Genomic DNA, 17,401 nt, shown 5'->3' on the forward strand with positions numbered 1-17,401 from the left:
GAAAGAGATTTATAATCCAGAAGTTACTGACTTCAAATTAATAGGTTATCTTCTATCTAGTGTTATGTTATTGTTCTTAGACATGTCTGTTTGGTCATTTAGCTTTAGCATTACTGAATAGCTCTCCAGTGTAAATATCTGAATCACTCAGTTTTTTCGCTGCTTTATCGTTGAAATAGATAAGGTCATCATTATTCACGCTTGTTTCACTTTTAGGCTCATCGTAATATCCGCCTGTGTACCAAGAATCGCTACACTTGATTTGATCATCTTCTTCTTCAGAGCTGGAAGAACTGTCATCATTTACGTTGCTTAAAAAAATCCATTCCTTTCTAGGCTCCTTGTTTTCATTTCTTTCCTCATTCTGTGGATGAAGCACTGATAATCCTGTGTCTACATCAGTTTCATAAGCATTAAAGTAATTTTTTGCAGAGTCCCCATTTCCTAACAGTGATTGTGGGCTATTTTCCAAGAAGCTTATCTCCGTATACTCAGCACTGGGTGTACAAGGCTTTTTGACTAAATCGTAATATGTTTCGTCTCTGCTGTTTGGGAGATTATCTCTTTCTTCGGGAGTATTTTGCATGGTGTAAGATTCTTCTTTTTGCTCCAAAGTAGACTCAGTATGTGTTGTATTTGATAAAAAGTAAATTTCAAATTCCTGTTGACTCACTGGATCTACTACATGGTGTTCGGAATCGTCTTGTTTTGAAGGATAACAGGTATAAATTCCTCCTGAAGATTCTTCAGAAACTTCTTCATCACTTTGCTCTTCTATTTTATCCAATGCCCGGTGAAATGTTTCGGAATAAGAACTCTCTGATTGAGTATCTTGATTGTCGCCTTCTTCGCATTCCACGTTTTCATCTTCGCTCTCCAATGCCGTTTCATATCCTGTGTTTTCATCTGACCATCTTTGTACGTGAGAATTGTATTCAGGTTCAGAGCTGCGAAAGGAATCATATCCTGAGCTTACTCCCCCATATCTAGCAGTTAAATCAGGATTTTCCACTTGATCGTTACTTCCTAGATATCTTGCCTGTTCATCTGTTTTCCTATTTTCTCTTTCTACGGGTTTAGTTTGAGCAAACGAAGAGGGAATACGTTCTGGTTTATCCATTCTTGTCGGAACATTTTCCGAGCTGATTGGCATTTCTACTTTTGGAGGAGATAAAACAGGTTCGCTATCTTCCTCATCGTCGCTGGATTCATCACCATCTTCCTTTTTATAGTCATAGAGAGTCTTAGGAAATGTGTTCTGAATACTAGTTATAAGTGCCGTCTCATCATCTACCTTTTTAATTGGCTCTCCTTCCACAAAACTAACTCTTTTCCCGTCTTCTTCCCCCATATAATTTTTTTTATCATTTTTTTTCTTCGGATCCTTTGTCATAGCATTTGAAGAATTTTCCCTTTTCCCAGTCTTAGGTTTCATCCAATCCCCCTTATTCTTCTGTCTTTTGTTATGTCCATCACCAATAGTTGTATGTGATCGCCCGGGGTTTGTGAACTTCTTGTTTGAATATGATTTTTCGCTCTCTGCCGATACATTGCTGCCTTCTTTCTTTCTTGTTCTCTCAAGATCAAAAGGAGACTTTTTGTCTCCGTCCACATTCATTTTGCCCATAACGGTTTTACTTCTCTCCAATTTCATACCTACAGTCAAATTTTCCTGACTTTGCATTGAATGATAACCAAGCGATTCTCTCTTTTCAGATTTTGGTGAATCTCGTTTTTTAGAATCTTCAGCAATTTGCTGTCCAACTGCGCTGTTAACTAAGGCTGACTTTTGTTCCTCTTTACTTGTGATTGGTTTATTAATTAATTTGGTTTTACTGACAATTTCACTATCTGTTGTAGATCTTTTTATCATGCGTTTACCGATTCCCTGTACTTCAGAATTAGATTTATCGGAAGCCTCTAATGGAATGCATTTTAACCCAGCCCCTTCATTTATGTCATTTTTTGGGTATGCCTCTGTCAGGTTGCTGGCTGACCCTAATTTCCTCGGAGAATTGTGATTCCGAGATACTTGCTTAATATCATTGATTCCTTTGTCCTGTGTTGGTTTATTAAGAATGGAATTCGGTCCCAAATCGGTGTGCGTACGTTTTGGAGTAGTATATTTCTTGCTCGAGTCAGTGATTGAGTCACCAACATCCAAAGAAAGACTCCTGTTTGTTACTGGAATTTCCTCATGTGGTTCCTCTATTTTCACTGGCGATGTTGTTTCATACATTTTTTGTATGCTTGGGTCTGCTTCACCACTTCCGTTACCATCTTTTTTTGGAGACGAACTTGGTGGAGATTTGATTGCCATGCTTAAGTCTCGACCTTGGGTCTTCTCCCTGGACTTGTCCCGTTTCTGTCGAGTCATACAACTTTTACAAATATTCCTAGGTCCATCTGCCATGCCGACACCACAAAGAGCACACGATGATTTTGTGTTTCGAATCAAGTCATCCTTTGATTGTTTTAATCCTTTCTTTTCCTCCTCAAATTTGGCTCGGCGACGCCTATTAATCTCGGCTAACATCTTAGACTTTGCAGTTTGTTTAGCTATATTAGCTATGTCCCCAGCCCTTTGCGATTTCCATTTTGATTTTTCAGAATCTGTGTTTTTAGACATGGACGACAAAATTTCAGCTTCGGAGGTTAGTTTTTGAACAGCTGCGCCCAAAACGTCTATATCTGTCGAAGGATTTGATTCTTTGTTTTTCGATAGGAACGAGGAAACTAGTGGACTTGTGGCATCTACAATGTCCTTCCAATTTGTTGACTATAATGTGGATGGATGTGGGGTATACATATATTTATTTGAGCATGTGACATTAGGTCATCAGAGTAACTAAAGTGTGTTATGCATGTCTTGGTATATTTGTATTCGAATGGAGTGTGTTGGTGAAAGGATCAAACGTTAATATTTTATAAGTGTTTTAATCAATATTGAGGGCAGTCATTTTACGATAATTTATAAGATATTAACAAGCTGATAATATAAAAACCAATATTTATTTAATACAATATAAATATTGACAAGAAAATCAAGACAAGTGACACTCAAGTGTTAAAAATAAATACATGATTACAACTGATACCCGCATACTTTACCTTTTGTAGAAAGGATTCTCTCTGCTGCCGATCGATTGGTTCAATTGATTGGACTGTATTGCCTTTGTAGTTCTGAAAATACAATATGTAACAACAACCCATCCAGTGACAACGAGTGGTTGCTTATCATATTTTGTTGTGTTTGTGTTTTGTTTTTTTTTTATTTTGTTGTTGCAGGGCGTGCCCTGTCGATTTTGATGATTGTTTTATAATTTGTTTCCTTTCTGTTCGTTTTGTCTTAATTTGTTTTCCTAATACAATGTACTTGTGTTAGAGTGTGTATGGTTTGTTTGAGTGTGTCCCACCATTCCTGAATGGCACCTCTATTCGCAGTAGTATTGCGAATCGTGATTTCCTCTATTCGCAGTAGTACTGTGAAGAGTAGGTAGTGTTCGTATTCGTTATTCGCAGCATTACTGCCAAGAGCTTTATTTTATAGATATGATTGGGCGCAAAATATAAATAAACTACATTATTATTATTATTATCATTATTATTATTATTATTATTATTATTATTATTATTATTATTATTATTATCATTATTATTATTATTATTATTATTATTATTATTATTATTATCATATTATTATTATTATTATTATTATTATTATTATTTTTATTATTATTATTATTATTATTATTATTATTATTATTATCACTATTATTATTATTATCATTATTATTATTATTATTATCTATATATTTATCTATTTATGTAACGCTTTACTATCCACTGATAACGTGCTCAGCAGCGTTTTACAATCAAGAACTCAAACTCACACATACACACATACACATTCTCTCATTCTCTCCCTCCCCCTATCTCTTTCTCTCCCCCCCCCCCTCTCTCTCTCTCTCTCTCTCTCTCTCTCTCTCTCTCTCACTCACTCCCTCGCACTTTATCTATCTCTCTAACGCAAACGCACACAAACACACAGACACACACACACACAAACACACATACATTAAACGTAACTTATCAATTATGATATACATTTATATTCATCTAACCTAAAAAATAGCTCTGTCATCAAGAGTTTCTTAAAAGCATTATATTCATCACAAAACGGGTCTGATAGCACAGATTTCCACAAACTTAGAGAGATGTTAGTAAAAGCTTTAAGGCAGAAGTTCGTCATACATAAAGCTGTAAGCAGTCGAGCTTCGTGGTTATAAACTTCAATGAGCTCATTGAGGTATTCAGGTGACAAATCATTCAGTCATTTGAAAGTTTGTATTAAGATCTTAAAATTAATTCTTTCTTCAACAGGTAAACAGTGAAGTTCCAGTAAAACAGGAGTTCTGTGCTCTCTAGTTTTTGTTATAGTGATGAGGCGAGCTGCTTTATTTTGCAAATCTGTTTTACTACATCCTATCAGAAGAGATTTGTAATAATCAATTCTTCTGAGAACGTATGGCACTATAATCATTTTGCAAGTAGCAATATCTAACAACGATATTTCTTTCGAGATTGATTTCAAATAGAAATTACAACTCTCTATTACCTTTGATACACGGGTCTTTATATTGAGATCACTGTCTAGATACACCCACAAGGTTTCTAACATTGGTTTCATATATTTTGATAGCAGACTTACAAATTCTGATTTCCTGACACTGACTTTTCCTTTTCTTTCTACTACAGCTAAATTCTATCGTTTTATCTTCATTCAATTTAGGCTTATTCAAAACTGTCCAATCCCCAATTACATCTACGCATAGTTCTAATCTTCTAACAATATCACTCGAATTAGAATAATTTAAATGACAGTACAGCTACCTAGCATCCGCATACATATGGAAATCAACATTAACAGACATTATAAGGTCACTCAGTGATTTAGTGTACATGGCATATGAAAGTGGGCCAAGAATAGAACCCAGTGGAACACCATAAACTAAAGGATATTTAACTGATTGAGTAGCATTGGCAACAGAAATAATTCGAGTTCTATCATTATATGACTGAAACCATCTAATAACAGGGCCACAAAATCCGAAAATAGATTTAAGTCTCTCAATTAAAATTGACTGATCAATGGTGTCGAAAGCGCACAAGGTCTAACATTGATAGCTATTCTTCAAAGTAACAAAAAGTGTGAACAAAGTTTTTCATTTCCACATAGAAAATCGTTTTTTTTCCTACATCTTTGCATTCTTCAGCGCTTAAAATTGATATTAACGCTCTCACTGTTCGTCGGCGTTTGTTTGCAAACAGAGTGCGGCCGTGTAAACAATTAATGAGAACTATGTTTTCTGAAAAGAACAAAATATCTAGACTCCAATGGGGTAACATCTCATTCAAATTGATATCCACAGTTTTACTTGTATGATACAAAAAACTGTGGAACGTCCTATACGCTGTAAAGGTTTGGTTATTGTTTTGGGACAGGTTATTGGAATTTCGAAAACAGATTTATATATTATTATGAATGCAAGGTGGACCAAATAACAAAAAATGCAACATTGAAAACAACATTAGCAGCTACAACAGTGATGTAAAGAGTTATTAAGTCATATAAAAACAAGTTCCTTTTTGTTTTAGTTTGTTTTTATGTATATATTCATTTATGTACTTATATAGTTATTTTTTAAAACATATATTTATTTATTTTATTATTTATTTATTTCATTTTTAAATTTATTTTTTTATTATTATTATTTTAAAATATATTTTTTATTTATTCTTTTGTTGCTTTTTTTTCATTTTTTTAAATTAAAAAAAATAATTATTTTTTTAAAGGTCAATATCCCTATGCCTATGTTTATCGTCGTATGTAAAAGATGGAGATAAACCTAAACTGGCAAAGTGACGACAAACATTGGGTGTCTCTCATTCCTAAGGTTTAAAAAAATATTTAAAAACATTGCAGCTACAAGTTATTCTTTTAATTAAATCTGAGTAACATATCATTTCCCTACATGATAACGTATCTGCTCATCTTTCGAATGAAGTTAGAAAGTTTTGAATGATAATAACATCCTTGGCTATCCCTTTACCCGATATTAACCCAATAGGGAATGAGATTAGCGGAAGAGTAGCGTCCCTTGATTGGACGTCACCCATAGTCTGTGACGTCACCGGCGGAAAAGTTATTAGAGAGAGAACGTCATGTTATTTGTGCGCATGCGTCTCTCGTCCTCGAAGGACATCTATGGGGCCAAATGAAAAGAGAGCAAAGAGCCCATCCATACTCCAATAACAAGAACGAGTTGTTAGAAGTTTTGGCTGCTATTTGGGAAACCATTCTATCAAGCGTATTAAAAACCTGACATCTTCCATAAGACGCGGTATTCCCAGTTTAAAGAATGTAGTTGTTGGTCATACACGATAGTAAACTAAAATTTCTTTTTCGTAAAATCTGTTTGAGATTTGTGTTTGTTTTCACTTTTGCCAGCTTCGATTTCTAACAAATTTGTTGAGTTTTTTTAAACAGGCAATGTGAATAAAATATTCAAATACAAATTGATTTAAAACATCCACAAAAATGCCATGTTTGTAACAAAGGCGAAAAGGAGAAAAAGTAAGGATAAATAGATTTGTAAGGTCAAAAGTTACCTTGATGAATGATTTATGTGGAGAAAAGCTACTGTTCCATGCTCCATCGTTCTGATTGTCCTGGGCTGTGATACACTTCGGCATATCCGGCATGGAATTAGCCAATGAATACTAGTGAAAGACAATGGTGGACATAGATAACAAAAGAAGAAGAAGAAGAAGAAGAAGAAGAAGAAGAAGAAGAAGAAGAAGAAGAAGAAGAAGAAGAAGAAGTAGTAGTAGTAGAAGAAGAAGAAGAAGAAGAAGAAGAAGAAGAAGAAGAAGAAGAAGAAGAAGAAGAAGAAGAAGAAGAAGAAGAAGAAGAAGAAGAAGAAGAAGAAGAAGAAGGAGGAGGAGGAGGAGAAGGAGGAGGCAGGAAGAGTAGAAGAAAAGGGAGGGGGAAAGGGGAAGTTGGTGGAGGAGATAGGGGAGGAAGAGGAAAAAACGAAAAAAGAAAAAGAAGAAGCAAATTTACCATAAGTGCAGTTTAAATGCATTTTATCATGTTGGTTTCTTCAGAGCCATAAAGCCCTTGCAACCAATATTACGATTAATCACGGTTTTATAGCATTGAACGAACATATTATACGAATTGTCGGTTACTTTTCGGAAAGGACCGTGGACAATTCCAGAATATTTTTACTTAAGATTCAGTAGCCTCAGCTGGTCATTGTTTCCTGGGCAAAGAAACATAAGTTATTTGTAAAATTCATTCTTGACTCGGTGACTAATGATACAATATTTTATTATTTTTCTATAACCCCATGATTTGCGGTAAGTATTCTGGTTTTGGTTTAGTTAAAAATGTAAAATAGGCTATTCAAATCAAGCAATTTCGCAAAACCATATTTTATGCATGTTTACATATCTAATTATAAATCTGATACTGATAACCCAAAGTATAATGGTCTCGTTGTTGTGATGGATATACTAGCTATCAAACACAATTATTATTATCCATTACACCAATGTTAAATTAAGCCCGTAATTGGATTCAATAGTCTGATGTCACGTCGCCCAGCAACGGCGGCCACCGTGGTTCTAAACAAACAAGATCGGTACTTTTTATTCTTCATGATGGCTTGAACTTTTCATATGTCTTGTGATCAGAATGTGTAAAAGTCAAAACATGATCAGATTTATAATGTTTTTTTTTCCCTCTGGATACGCTTTTATGCTTGTCTGAGAAATATTTCATAAGTGCGTCCGCCATGGTTCCGATAGTTTAGAGCCAGTTACTAAGCAGGGAAGTGACGTTACGACTGTTGAAGCGTATTCCGTTCGGTTATCTGACCATCATATTATGGTGTACAAACGGTGTAATGTTTCCATCTTTTGTTTTTTTTTAAACTAGGGTGGCTTTCACAAGAGTGACAACCAAATGAAAGCCCAGTCCTCATGAAATTGTCTGTTTTTCTTATGAAATAAGTTCTTCCCTGTCAAATTCGTCTAAAAGCTAAACATCACTCTTAACATCACTCCGCCTGTTTGCCCGCTTTTTTTCTTTTGAAAACCTTCACAAAAACGTGAGCTTTTATGTCGAGCAAATGTCCACTAAATACGTACAAAGCGCTTTATGGGTAGTAGAAAGCCAACAAAAACACTTGACATGTACAACCAAGCACGGTGCCTATAAGACAATGCCAGTATCGACACACGGTGAGAAAATGTGACCTAAGAGCCTTTTTCACGGACTCACCACCTAACCTCCCACAATGGGTCTCAGACCCAGCACCTACAGATGACAAATTTGAATGACACACCTAACCTCTGGACTATCTTAACAGACAGGGGAAAACGGAAGGGCCCCTATTTAAATAAATCCAAAGCAGGAGTGGTTAGGGTGGGGGAGGAGGTTAAACTAAATTTCAATATCTTGATCCTTAAACCTACCTGAGTGCCATCCTGCCGATTGTCCGGTTTGCTATCGACAGGCGACGTAACGTCACTCACCCTCATCTCTTCTCCTGTCCTTGATGACTACGGGACGATGTTCCTAAAATATGCGGAGTTATTCAACGCTCCCTACAGACCTAAATTGCTGAGGGGATAAACAAAAGTGTAGAAATTTTGTAAAACCCTCCATACCTGAACTACTTTTGTTGTTTGCTTGACAGCAGCTTCTAATGGTGCTCACACTACTATGTTATGACGATCTATCCAGGATGCAAACTCATTACCGCACTCCAGCACCGTCGCAAACTCGCCCGGAAGCTTCGTCACAACGCACCGTTTACCTTGATGCTCTGCGGTTTCGGGCTCTTGACCACAACGGGTACATGTTGGACATGTGACAATCCCCACTGATGTAGTGAGCGTGCTGTTAAGCAGGTTCTCGACCAATTGGCTGCCACCCAATGTCTCCTCTTGCTGGTGGAAAAGCCTGGAAACTTCTCCCCCAGTTTCGAGGAGTCGATATCCCCGCCCCCCTCGAGGGATTGCATTCGTCCAAACCGACTTCCATCTCGTATGTGCAGCTCTGTCTGAAGTCTGAAGTCAGGGAAGCAACGTACAAGGGTTGCCGGGATCACCTACCTTGTCGTTGGTGGGGGTGCTTGAGGCATACCGGGGTCAAAGGAATAATTCCGGTTGACCCCTACTAGACCATCCCGGATGTCGGGCCTATAAGCGGGCTCCTTGATATGTGACTAATGGAGATCCAACCCTGTGCCCGAATGGCCTCCGCTATCCATCCCGGACTCCACACTACTATGTTTGATTGGCTAATATTTGTTATGGATAAGCGCAGCTAAACCCTAGGTAAAAACCCTTTGAAAACCACTTGACTGGCTTTTTAATTATGAAAATGACTCAAGTTTTATGGATTGCAAACACTTCATGCACACGAAACATCCCATAATTTCAAGATTCCACCCATTCTATTCAAAAAGTCTTAAAATTTAACTTCCCCGTCTTCCAAATATGTATAAGTTCAATGCATTCTGATTGATAGTTTTGGAGAGAGGGAGAGAGAGAGAGAGAGAGAGAGAGAGAGAGAGAGAGAGAGAGAGAGAGAGAGAGAAATAAAAAGCTGTATGCGCCATTTTAAGTACCCTTTCTGAAGCACTTCAAAATTTTAACTCAGCAGTCAAGTGGTTAAACTGTTCCTAATTGTCTTCCTTTTACTGGCGCTGATAGACCAAAAAGGATCTAAAGCGAGAAACGGGAAATAACAATTTCTTCCTACCCTTTGGATAGGACACTAGTCTTTCACAAAGTACTTTCCGTCAGATCTAACAAACCCCGCTACTAAATCACTGCTGGATGGGCAAGGAAGCTAGAATAAAAATTCGACTGTACCCGGGATTGATCTCGGTCCCTTTGCGTGTGGATTGACTGAGCTATCGGGACCCCCAACCTTTGATGTGTCTTCCATATGTTACTGTTTTTAAGAATTATATCATATTTATTTTCTTTTGTGTTGTTTCTCAATTCTATATCCATCCTTACAAATATATTAATTCGTACTCCTAATTTTCTCGTGAAACACAATAGCTTGATATCCTACTCTTGAAAATCATTTTACCCAATACAGAATTCAAAATTACATTTGCGTTCATTTGTGAATTAACGTCTGTGAAAGTTAAGCCATTTTACTAGGGAGATAATTATCCAATATAATGAATTCAAAAGTTGTTTACATAAAAACTAATTAATTCTCTATCGAAAATTCCAAAACAATCGATCGTATATTAATTCATACTTCTCCCGCAAAATTGTTTATAGCCACAAATGTTCAAAAATTATTTTAATTTATTCCGGGAGGTCTCAGTATTTAGTTGTAGAAATATGATAGAGATGCATCATCAAAGTCTTACATATGATATTGGCCTTCCGAAAGCTCCTACATCCCCGGTATTCTTTTTTTAAAATAATGTTCTAGTGGGGGGTTTGGGAAGGGGGAAACTTTTTTTTAAAGTCTGCCCCCTCCAAACCCCCAACTAGAACATTATTAAAAAAAAGAATACTGGGGATGTAGGAGCTTTCGGAAGGCCTCCCTGTTATTGTAATCAAACATCCAGAAGTAAACGTGTGTGTGTGTGTGTGTGTGTGTGTATGTATGTATGTATGTATGTGTGTGTATGTGTATGCGTGTGTGTGATTTATATTATGATTTTCCTTTCCTGTAATGGCCACCCTTTCGTTCTGCTCAAAGTATAAGAAATGTACCCAATCCAAATTCAAAAGTCAATTCTTCTGATGTATTTTTCAAATAGTCAGATGCGTATTCATAATGAATGTTTTATGTCAGTTTCCGTCTAGACGACCGTGAAACACTTCGCTTTGCCTACTCAAACGGCAATCTTTGTATTTTAAAATAATAATAATAATAATAATAATAATAATAATAATAATTAATAATAAATAATAATAATAATAATAATAATAATATAATAATAATAATAATAATAATAATAATAATAAAGTCTAGAAAAACGTTTTCCCAGTCCAAGTCCAAATCTGCATCAGATGATTATTTTCACTGCGATATTTTGAGAAGAATGGAAGGCCTTCCAAAAGCTCCTCGGGCTAAGGGAAACAACCTAAATATTTCCTCAACTAGGCTAACCATAAGAAAAAATAAAACGTAGTACCTACCTTTTACTAACCTACTAACCCTAATAGGAAAAACAAAAGGGGGGGCCTTCCGAAAGCTCCTACATCCCCAGTATTCTTGTTCAAGTAGGGGGTTTGGGAAGGGGGAGACTTTTTTTTAAAAAGTTTCCCCCCTCCCAAACCCCTGACTATTTTTAAAAAACCAAGAATGCTGGGGATGTAGGAGCTTTCGGAAGGCCTCCCAACAAACACCCTAGCAACTTTACTAAGACCTATAACTAACCATAATTAATAGGAACAAATTCTCCGACCTCGAGCTAACTCAAATAGAAAAAAAACCTAAGACTGCTTTGCACTACCTTTCAATACTTCAAAAACCAAAATGGTCATATAAGGATATTTTAAACTTTCACAAATCTATCTAGATATTAAGGTTTGTTCTAGAGATTTAAAAATCTCTATCTAAACGTCTAGACAAATATTGACAATATAAATAACTATAAACTCCTGACAAAAGATCCACGGTGAAAATACTAATTCAATGTGATGCTAGACCGATGAGCTTTTGGAAGGCGTCCCGAGAGAATACAATATTAGCAACTCTATTCAGAATTGAAAAAATGTCCATTGGGATTTCTCTCAAAACGAAATTTTATGGGGACGTGACCCCAGGGTTAAGTTGACCTCATCAGGAAAAATTCTCTTTAGGCTAGAAACGACCTTGCCAAATGCAATTTGACTTGTTTTCTTTTGAAGTACTAAGTTCGTGCCGTTGTATTATTTGAAAACAAGAATAATATACACAGTTGCCTGACAAACGAAATTGTATACGGTTTGATAAGCGTGTATTAAAAAGCGTTTCAAAATATTAAAAAACATTGACTTACAAGCTCCTAATAGCAGTGCTGGAAATATCATCTCTTGGCAAAACATATGACGTCAGTGTAACTTTGTGCGTTCATTTGGGGTTTTGTAAGATGCGGAAATTCTTTTTCTCAATTGATCTAGATATCGCAATAAAGACAGTAGACTACATTCGCGTTTTATTTTTACAAACAACACCACAAAAGTAAAATAAAAGCTTCAGTTCAATTTAAAAGGACAAATGATGTGGACGGTTCGGGGTTTTCCTCAACAACAAAATAGACGTTGAATAAGACATTAAGAATAATATGAGATGAGGAAATGATTTTGTTATAAACAAATCAATGATGGGACAAGAAATAATATTTTCCCTTGTGAGGAAAAGGAGTACTCTTTCAAAGTCATAAGGCCGATAGAGCAGGGCCCGTTTTTATGAACGCGGATTAGCGCTTAGTCTCTTACTTTAGTCAGGAACTTGAAAAAAATCGGATGTTATGTGAGCTGGCCAAGCAAGTCCCAGACTAAAATCACGGCACCTTTGGACTAAGTTTGGTCAAGTTTTAGTCATTTGCTGAGGCCGGACTTCGAGCTTAGTCTGAGACTAGTTACGAGGATACATAACGTCGACAAGATAGCAGCTAATTTTAGATTGAGAGGGCTTCGATTCGGAAGGAAAATACGTCGGTTACGAGTGACAGAGGCAGAAAGTGACCTGTTGCCATTGACACTGACTTTAGAAAACTGTAAATAAGTGCAGATCGTTGAAAGTACACATTTTTGTGTGTAAAAATTAACCAAAAAAATACCGAATCGAATCGGGCTCGCGAGTGAACGAAGACTCGAAGTCAAAGGGTTAGCTTCAGAGAACAACAAAAACGATTAGAAAGTATAGTGGAGACAAAAGTTATTCTGCTGACATTGTAACTGAGTGAAATAATGTAATTCATCAGAACACACTTTCTGTTTTGTTTGTTTGTTTATTTTTGGTTCACTTTGAGTTTCAATGAAACCAACATTGGCCTAAATATAGAATTGACAGCCGACCATGGCATCATTGTAGTCTGATCAGTCGACAGTCAATATCACGTGATTTGATTCATCATGACAAAAGTAAGTTCAAATATGAAACGGAACGAGATGTTGTCTATGCCGGACGTGTTGCTAATTTCCTCTTTGGAAATTATTTGCTTTGAAAGTATAAAGGTTGGTATCTTACCTGCCATCGTCTACTAGAAAGCTTGATGTTACCAGCACAAAACAGCCGAATTATTCACCGTCCTTACACTTCTAGGCAATAGCCAAGCGAGCCATAGACTAGAAAACGTTCATAAAATTCGATTTTTTACAAATCACTTACTTCGCTTAGGCTTAAGAGTCCAGAATCGTACGGTACGCCTCGTTGCAGTCTCGGTAGCCCCATTCGTGATGGTGGCTATTAAAGTCTCCCAGAAGGATGGCTAACCATCGGTACCGGTGGTGTAGTCAAAGTCGCTCTAGGTGGTTTGTAGATGTTATGCAAACTAAGTCCACCTACCTCTACGGAAATTCTTTTCATCCTGTTGCTGTCCGTTGCTCTCTCAATGACCCTTACATTCGATGGCTCTTTAGCGTAAACGCTAAACCCTCCTTTCTTCTCGCTGGACCACCGTATAGTCGTTAGCATGCATCCCTTTGTAAAGCGCTTCGAGCACTCAATAAAAAATAATTCGGAAACAGAAAAGCTCCTAAAGCTAGTTCATGGTTTTGCCTTGGATTTTATAGGAGTAAAATGGAAGCAAAGGGAATAACTGAGAGAGAAAGAGACAGACAGAGAGAGAGAGAGAGAGAGAGAGAGAAGAGAGAGAGAGAGAGTTGATCATGGAACTCTGAGATAAGGAAGAAGTTTAGCACTAAATAAAGATCACAACAAAAAAACTTTAACGTCAGCCACATTTCCTTTAAATAAAACTTTAATAAATTACAATATTCTGATACAAAACAATAATTTATAGTGATTGATTAACAAAAATTGCTTATATACAATGTGAAAGGCGATATTTATCTAAATATACAGCTTGAGATCATTACATTAACCTTATCATATTTTTTATATTCTGAAATCCAATCTACAAATGCACGATACTTGCTGTAAAGCGTTAAAAACAATAGAGTTTATATATATATATATATATATATATATATATATATATATATATATATATATATATATATATATATATATATATATATATATATATATATATATATATACGTAGATTGTCGACATTTTTTGAATGTGAATTGAGAAACAAAAAAAAAAAAAAGATACAATGTTCAGAAATACAATATCAGGGAAAATTGACGCAACATTGCAGATAATGAAATGGCAATGATCTGAACTTTTGTTGCCATTTTTAGCAAACATTAATTATCTTTGTCTATCTTTATCTATTTCTCTCAAGGTTTCTTCTCAGAATGGTTCATTATGGTTTGGCAGATATGGAACTGGATGTGCGGAGAGTTTCCCATGCACTGCAACACGTGTCTTACAACGCACAAATGCCACTATCTATAGTTTTTAATTCAGAAAAGTGAGTGGAGCAGGCACTTATGTTGGTAACAACAAGATATGAAGTGAGTAGAAAAGTGCCAGAAGACAATAGAGAATAAAAAAATTTTTCGCGGCGGTGGTGGGGTTTGAACCTGCGACCTTATTGGTACGACAACTCCGCCTGGCAGGTGAGAGCGTGGCTCTACCGTGTGAGCTATCCACGAACACAAAAATATTCGTTTCAAACCCAAAGTCATTTCTAGATCCCTCTCTCACCCACTTCTTGAGATCGCCGATTCGTTCGCCACCATCGCGAAGTAATTTTTGACCAGCAGTTAAGCTTAATAGCCAATATTCTCATCACAAACATATAACATAGAAACGATTGAGACATTGAGTATGCTCCGGTGTATGGGGTGAATTTTTAATTCAGAAAAGTGAGTGGAGCAGGCACTTATGTTGGTAACAACAAGATATGAAGTGAGTAGAAAAGTGCCAGAAGACAATAGAGAATAAAAATTTTTTTCGCGGCGGTGGTGGGGTTTGAACCTGCGACCTTATTGGTACGACAACTCCGCCTGGCAGGTGAGAGCGTGGCTCTACCGTGTGAGCTATCCACGAACACAAAAATATTCGTTTCAAACCCAAAGTCATTTCTAGATCCCTCTCTCACCCACTTCTTGAGATCGCCGATTCGTTCGCCACCATCGCGAAGTAATTTTTGACCAGCAGTTAAGCTATTAAGTTAAATTTTTATTCTCTATTGTCTTCTGGCACTTTTCTACTCACTTCATATCTTGTTGTTACCAACATAAGTGCCTGCTCCACTCGATTTTCTGAATTAAAAATTCACCCCATACACCGGAGCATACTCAATGTCTCAATCGTTTCTATGTTATATGTTTGTGATGAGAATATTGGCTATTAAGCTTAACTGCTGGTCAAAAATTACTTCGCGATGGTGGCGAACGAATCGGCGATCTCAAGAAGTGGGTGAGAGAGGGATCTAGAAATGACTTTGGGTTTGAAACGAATATTTTTGTGTTCGTGGATAGCTCACACGGTAGAGCCACGCTCTCACCTGCCAGGCGGAGTTGTCGTACCAATAAGGTCGCAGGTTCAAACCCCACCACCGCCGCGAAAAAATTTTTTATTCTCTATTGTCTTCTGGCACTTTTCTACTCACTTCATATCTTGTTGTTACCAACATAAGTGCCTGCTCCACTCACTTTTCTGAATTAAAAATTCACCCCATACACCGGAGCATACTCAATGTCTCAATCGTTTCTATGTTATATGTTTGTGATGAGAATATTGGCTATTAAGCTTAACTGCTGGTCAAAAATTACTTCGCGATGGTGGCGAACGAATCGGCGATCTCAAGAAGTGGGTGAGAGAGGGATCTAGAAATGACTTTGGGTTTGAAACGAATATTTTTGTGTTCGTGGATAGCTCACACGGTAGAGCCACGCTCTCACCTGCCAGGCGGAGTTGTCGTACCAATAAGGTCGCAGGTTCAAACCCCACCACCGCCGCGAAAAAAATTTTTATTCTCTATTGTCTTCTGGCACTTTTCTGCTCACTTCATATCTTGTTGTTACCAACATAAGTGCCTGCTCCACTCACTTTTCTGAATTAAAAATTCACCCCATACACCGGAGCATACTCAATGTCTCAATCGTTTCTATGTTATATGTTTGTGATGAGAATATTGGCTATTAAGCTTAACTGCTGGTCAAAAATTACTTCGCGATGGTGGCGAACGAATCGGCGATCTCAAGAAGTGGGTGAGAGAGGGATCTAGAAATGACTTTGGGTTTGAAACGAATATTTTTGTGTTCGTGGATAGCTCACACGTAGAGCCACGCTCTCACCTGCCAGGCGGAGTTGTCGTACCAATAAGGTCGCAGGTTCAAACCCCACCACCGCCGCGAAAAATTTTTTTATTCTCTATTGTCTTCTGGCACTTTTCTACTCACTTCATATCTTGTTGTTACCAACATAAGTGCCTGCTCCACTCACTTTTCTGAATTAAAAATTCACCCCATACACCGGAGCATACTCAATGTCTCAATCGTTTCTATGTTATATGTTTGTGATGAGAATATTGGCTATTAAGCTTAACTGCTGGTCAAAAATTACTTCGCGATGGTGGCGAACGAATCGGCGATCTCAAGAAGTGGGTGAGAGAGGGATCTAGAAATGACTTTGGGTTTGAAACGAATATTTTTGTGTTCGTGGATAGCTCACACGGTAGAGCCACGCTCTCACCTGCCAGGCGGAGTTGTCGTACCAATAAGGTCGCAGGTTCAAACCCCACCACCGCCGCGAAAAATTTTTTTATTCTCTATTGTCTTCTGGCACTTTTCTACTCACTTCATATCTTGTTGTTATCTATAGTTTGCGTCTTTTCGCCGACATAGAAAATTTAGGTGGTGTTACAATATTTTATAGTGTTCAAAAATCGCTTGTTCTATTATTTATAATATCTTGAAATTATATTAATAAAACAAATATCTCTGACAGTCATAAAAATTTGAAAAAAGATATCTTCATAGCATTTTACAATATAAAGAAATAAACATCAGCCCGTTCTGTGGGGGTTTTTTTTTTGTTTTTTTTTGGGGGGTTTTTTTGGTGACCACCTGATATTCTATATAATATATTGAACATTCTTTATTCCACAAGAAATGCCACACAAAAATGAATAATAGTTACATAAATATCTAACGAAGACACATGTTGGTTGATGTTGTCAACAATATCTTGTGTCTTTAACATAATATTTTATTTTCAATA

General features: G+C 36.8%; 1 protein-coding gene across 1 annotated transcript; it reads right to left on the reverse strand.

Moving 5' to 3' along the window:
- Window positions 1-61: 61 nt before the first annotated feature.
- On the reverse strand, window positions 62-12,216 carry LOC144969030 (uncharacterized). Its single transcript, XM_078907997.1, has 5 exons — window positions 12,096-12,216; window positions 8,545-8,692; window positions 6,673-6,783; window positions 3,112-3,183; window positions 62-2,779 (listed from the first exon to the last, which is right to left on the reverse strand). The coding sequence occupies exons 2-5, from the start codon at window positions 8,608-8,610 to the stop codon at window positions 95-97; spliced, it is 2,934 nt and encodes a 977-aa protein (XP_078764123.1). The 5' UTR covers window positions 8,611-8,692; window positions 12,096-12,216; the 3' UTR covers window positions 62-94.
- Between the last annotated feature and the right edge of the window lie 5,185 nt (window positions 12,217-17,401).

Source organism: Berghia stephanieae, chromosome 3, assembly GCF_034508935.2.
Source record: "Berghia stephanieae isolate SIO BIC M18660-M18661 chromosome 3, UCSD_Bste_1.3, whole genome shotgun sequence".
Lineage (NCBI taxonomy): Eukaryota > Metazoa > Mollusca > Gastropoda > Nudibranchia > Aeolidiidae > Berghia > Berghia stephanieae.

Coding starts and splice junctions, on each gene's coding strand:
- LOC144969030 (XM_078907997.1), bottom strand. CDS start 8,610: ATGAGGGTGAGTGACGTTACGTCGCCTGTCGATAGCAAACCGGACAAT. Junction 6,784..8,544: donor ATCGGCAGGATGGCACTCAG/GTAGGTTTAAGG, acceptor GTCTTTCACTAG/TATTCATTGGCTAATTCCAT. Junction 2,780..3,111: donor GAGAATCCTTTCTACAAAAG/GTAAAGTATGCG, acceptor TCCACATTATAG/TCAACAAATTGGAAGGACAT.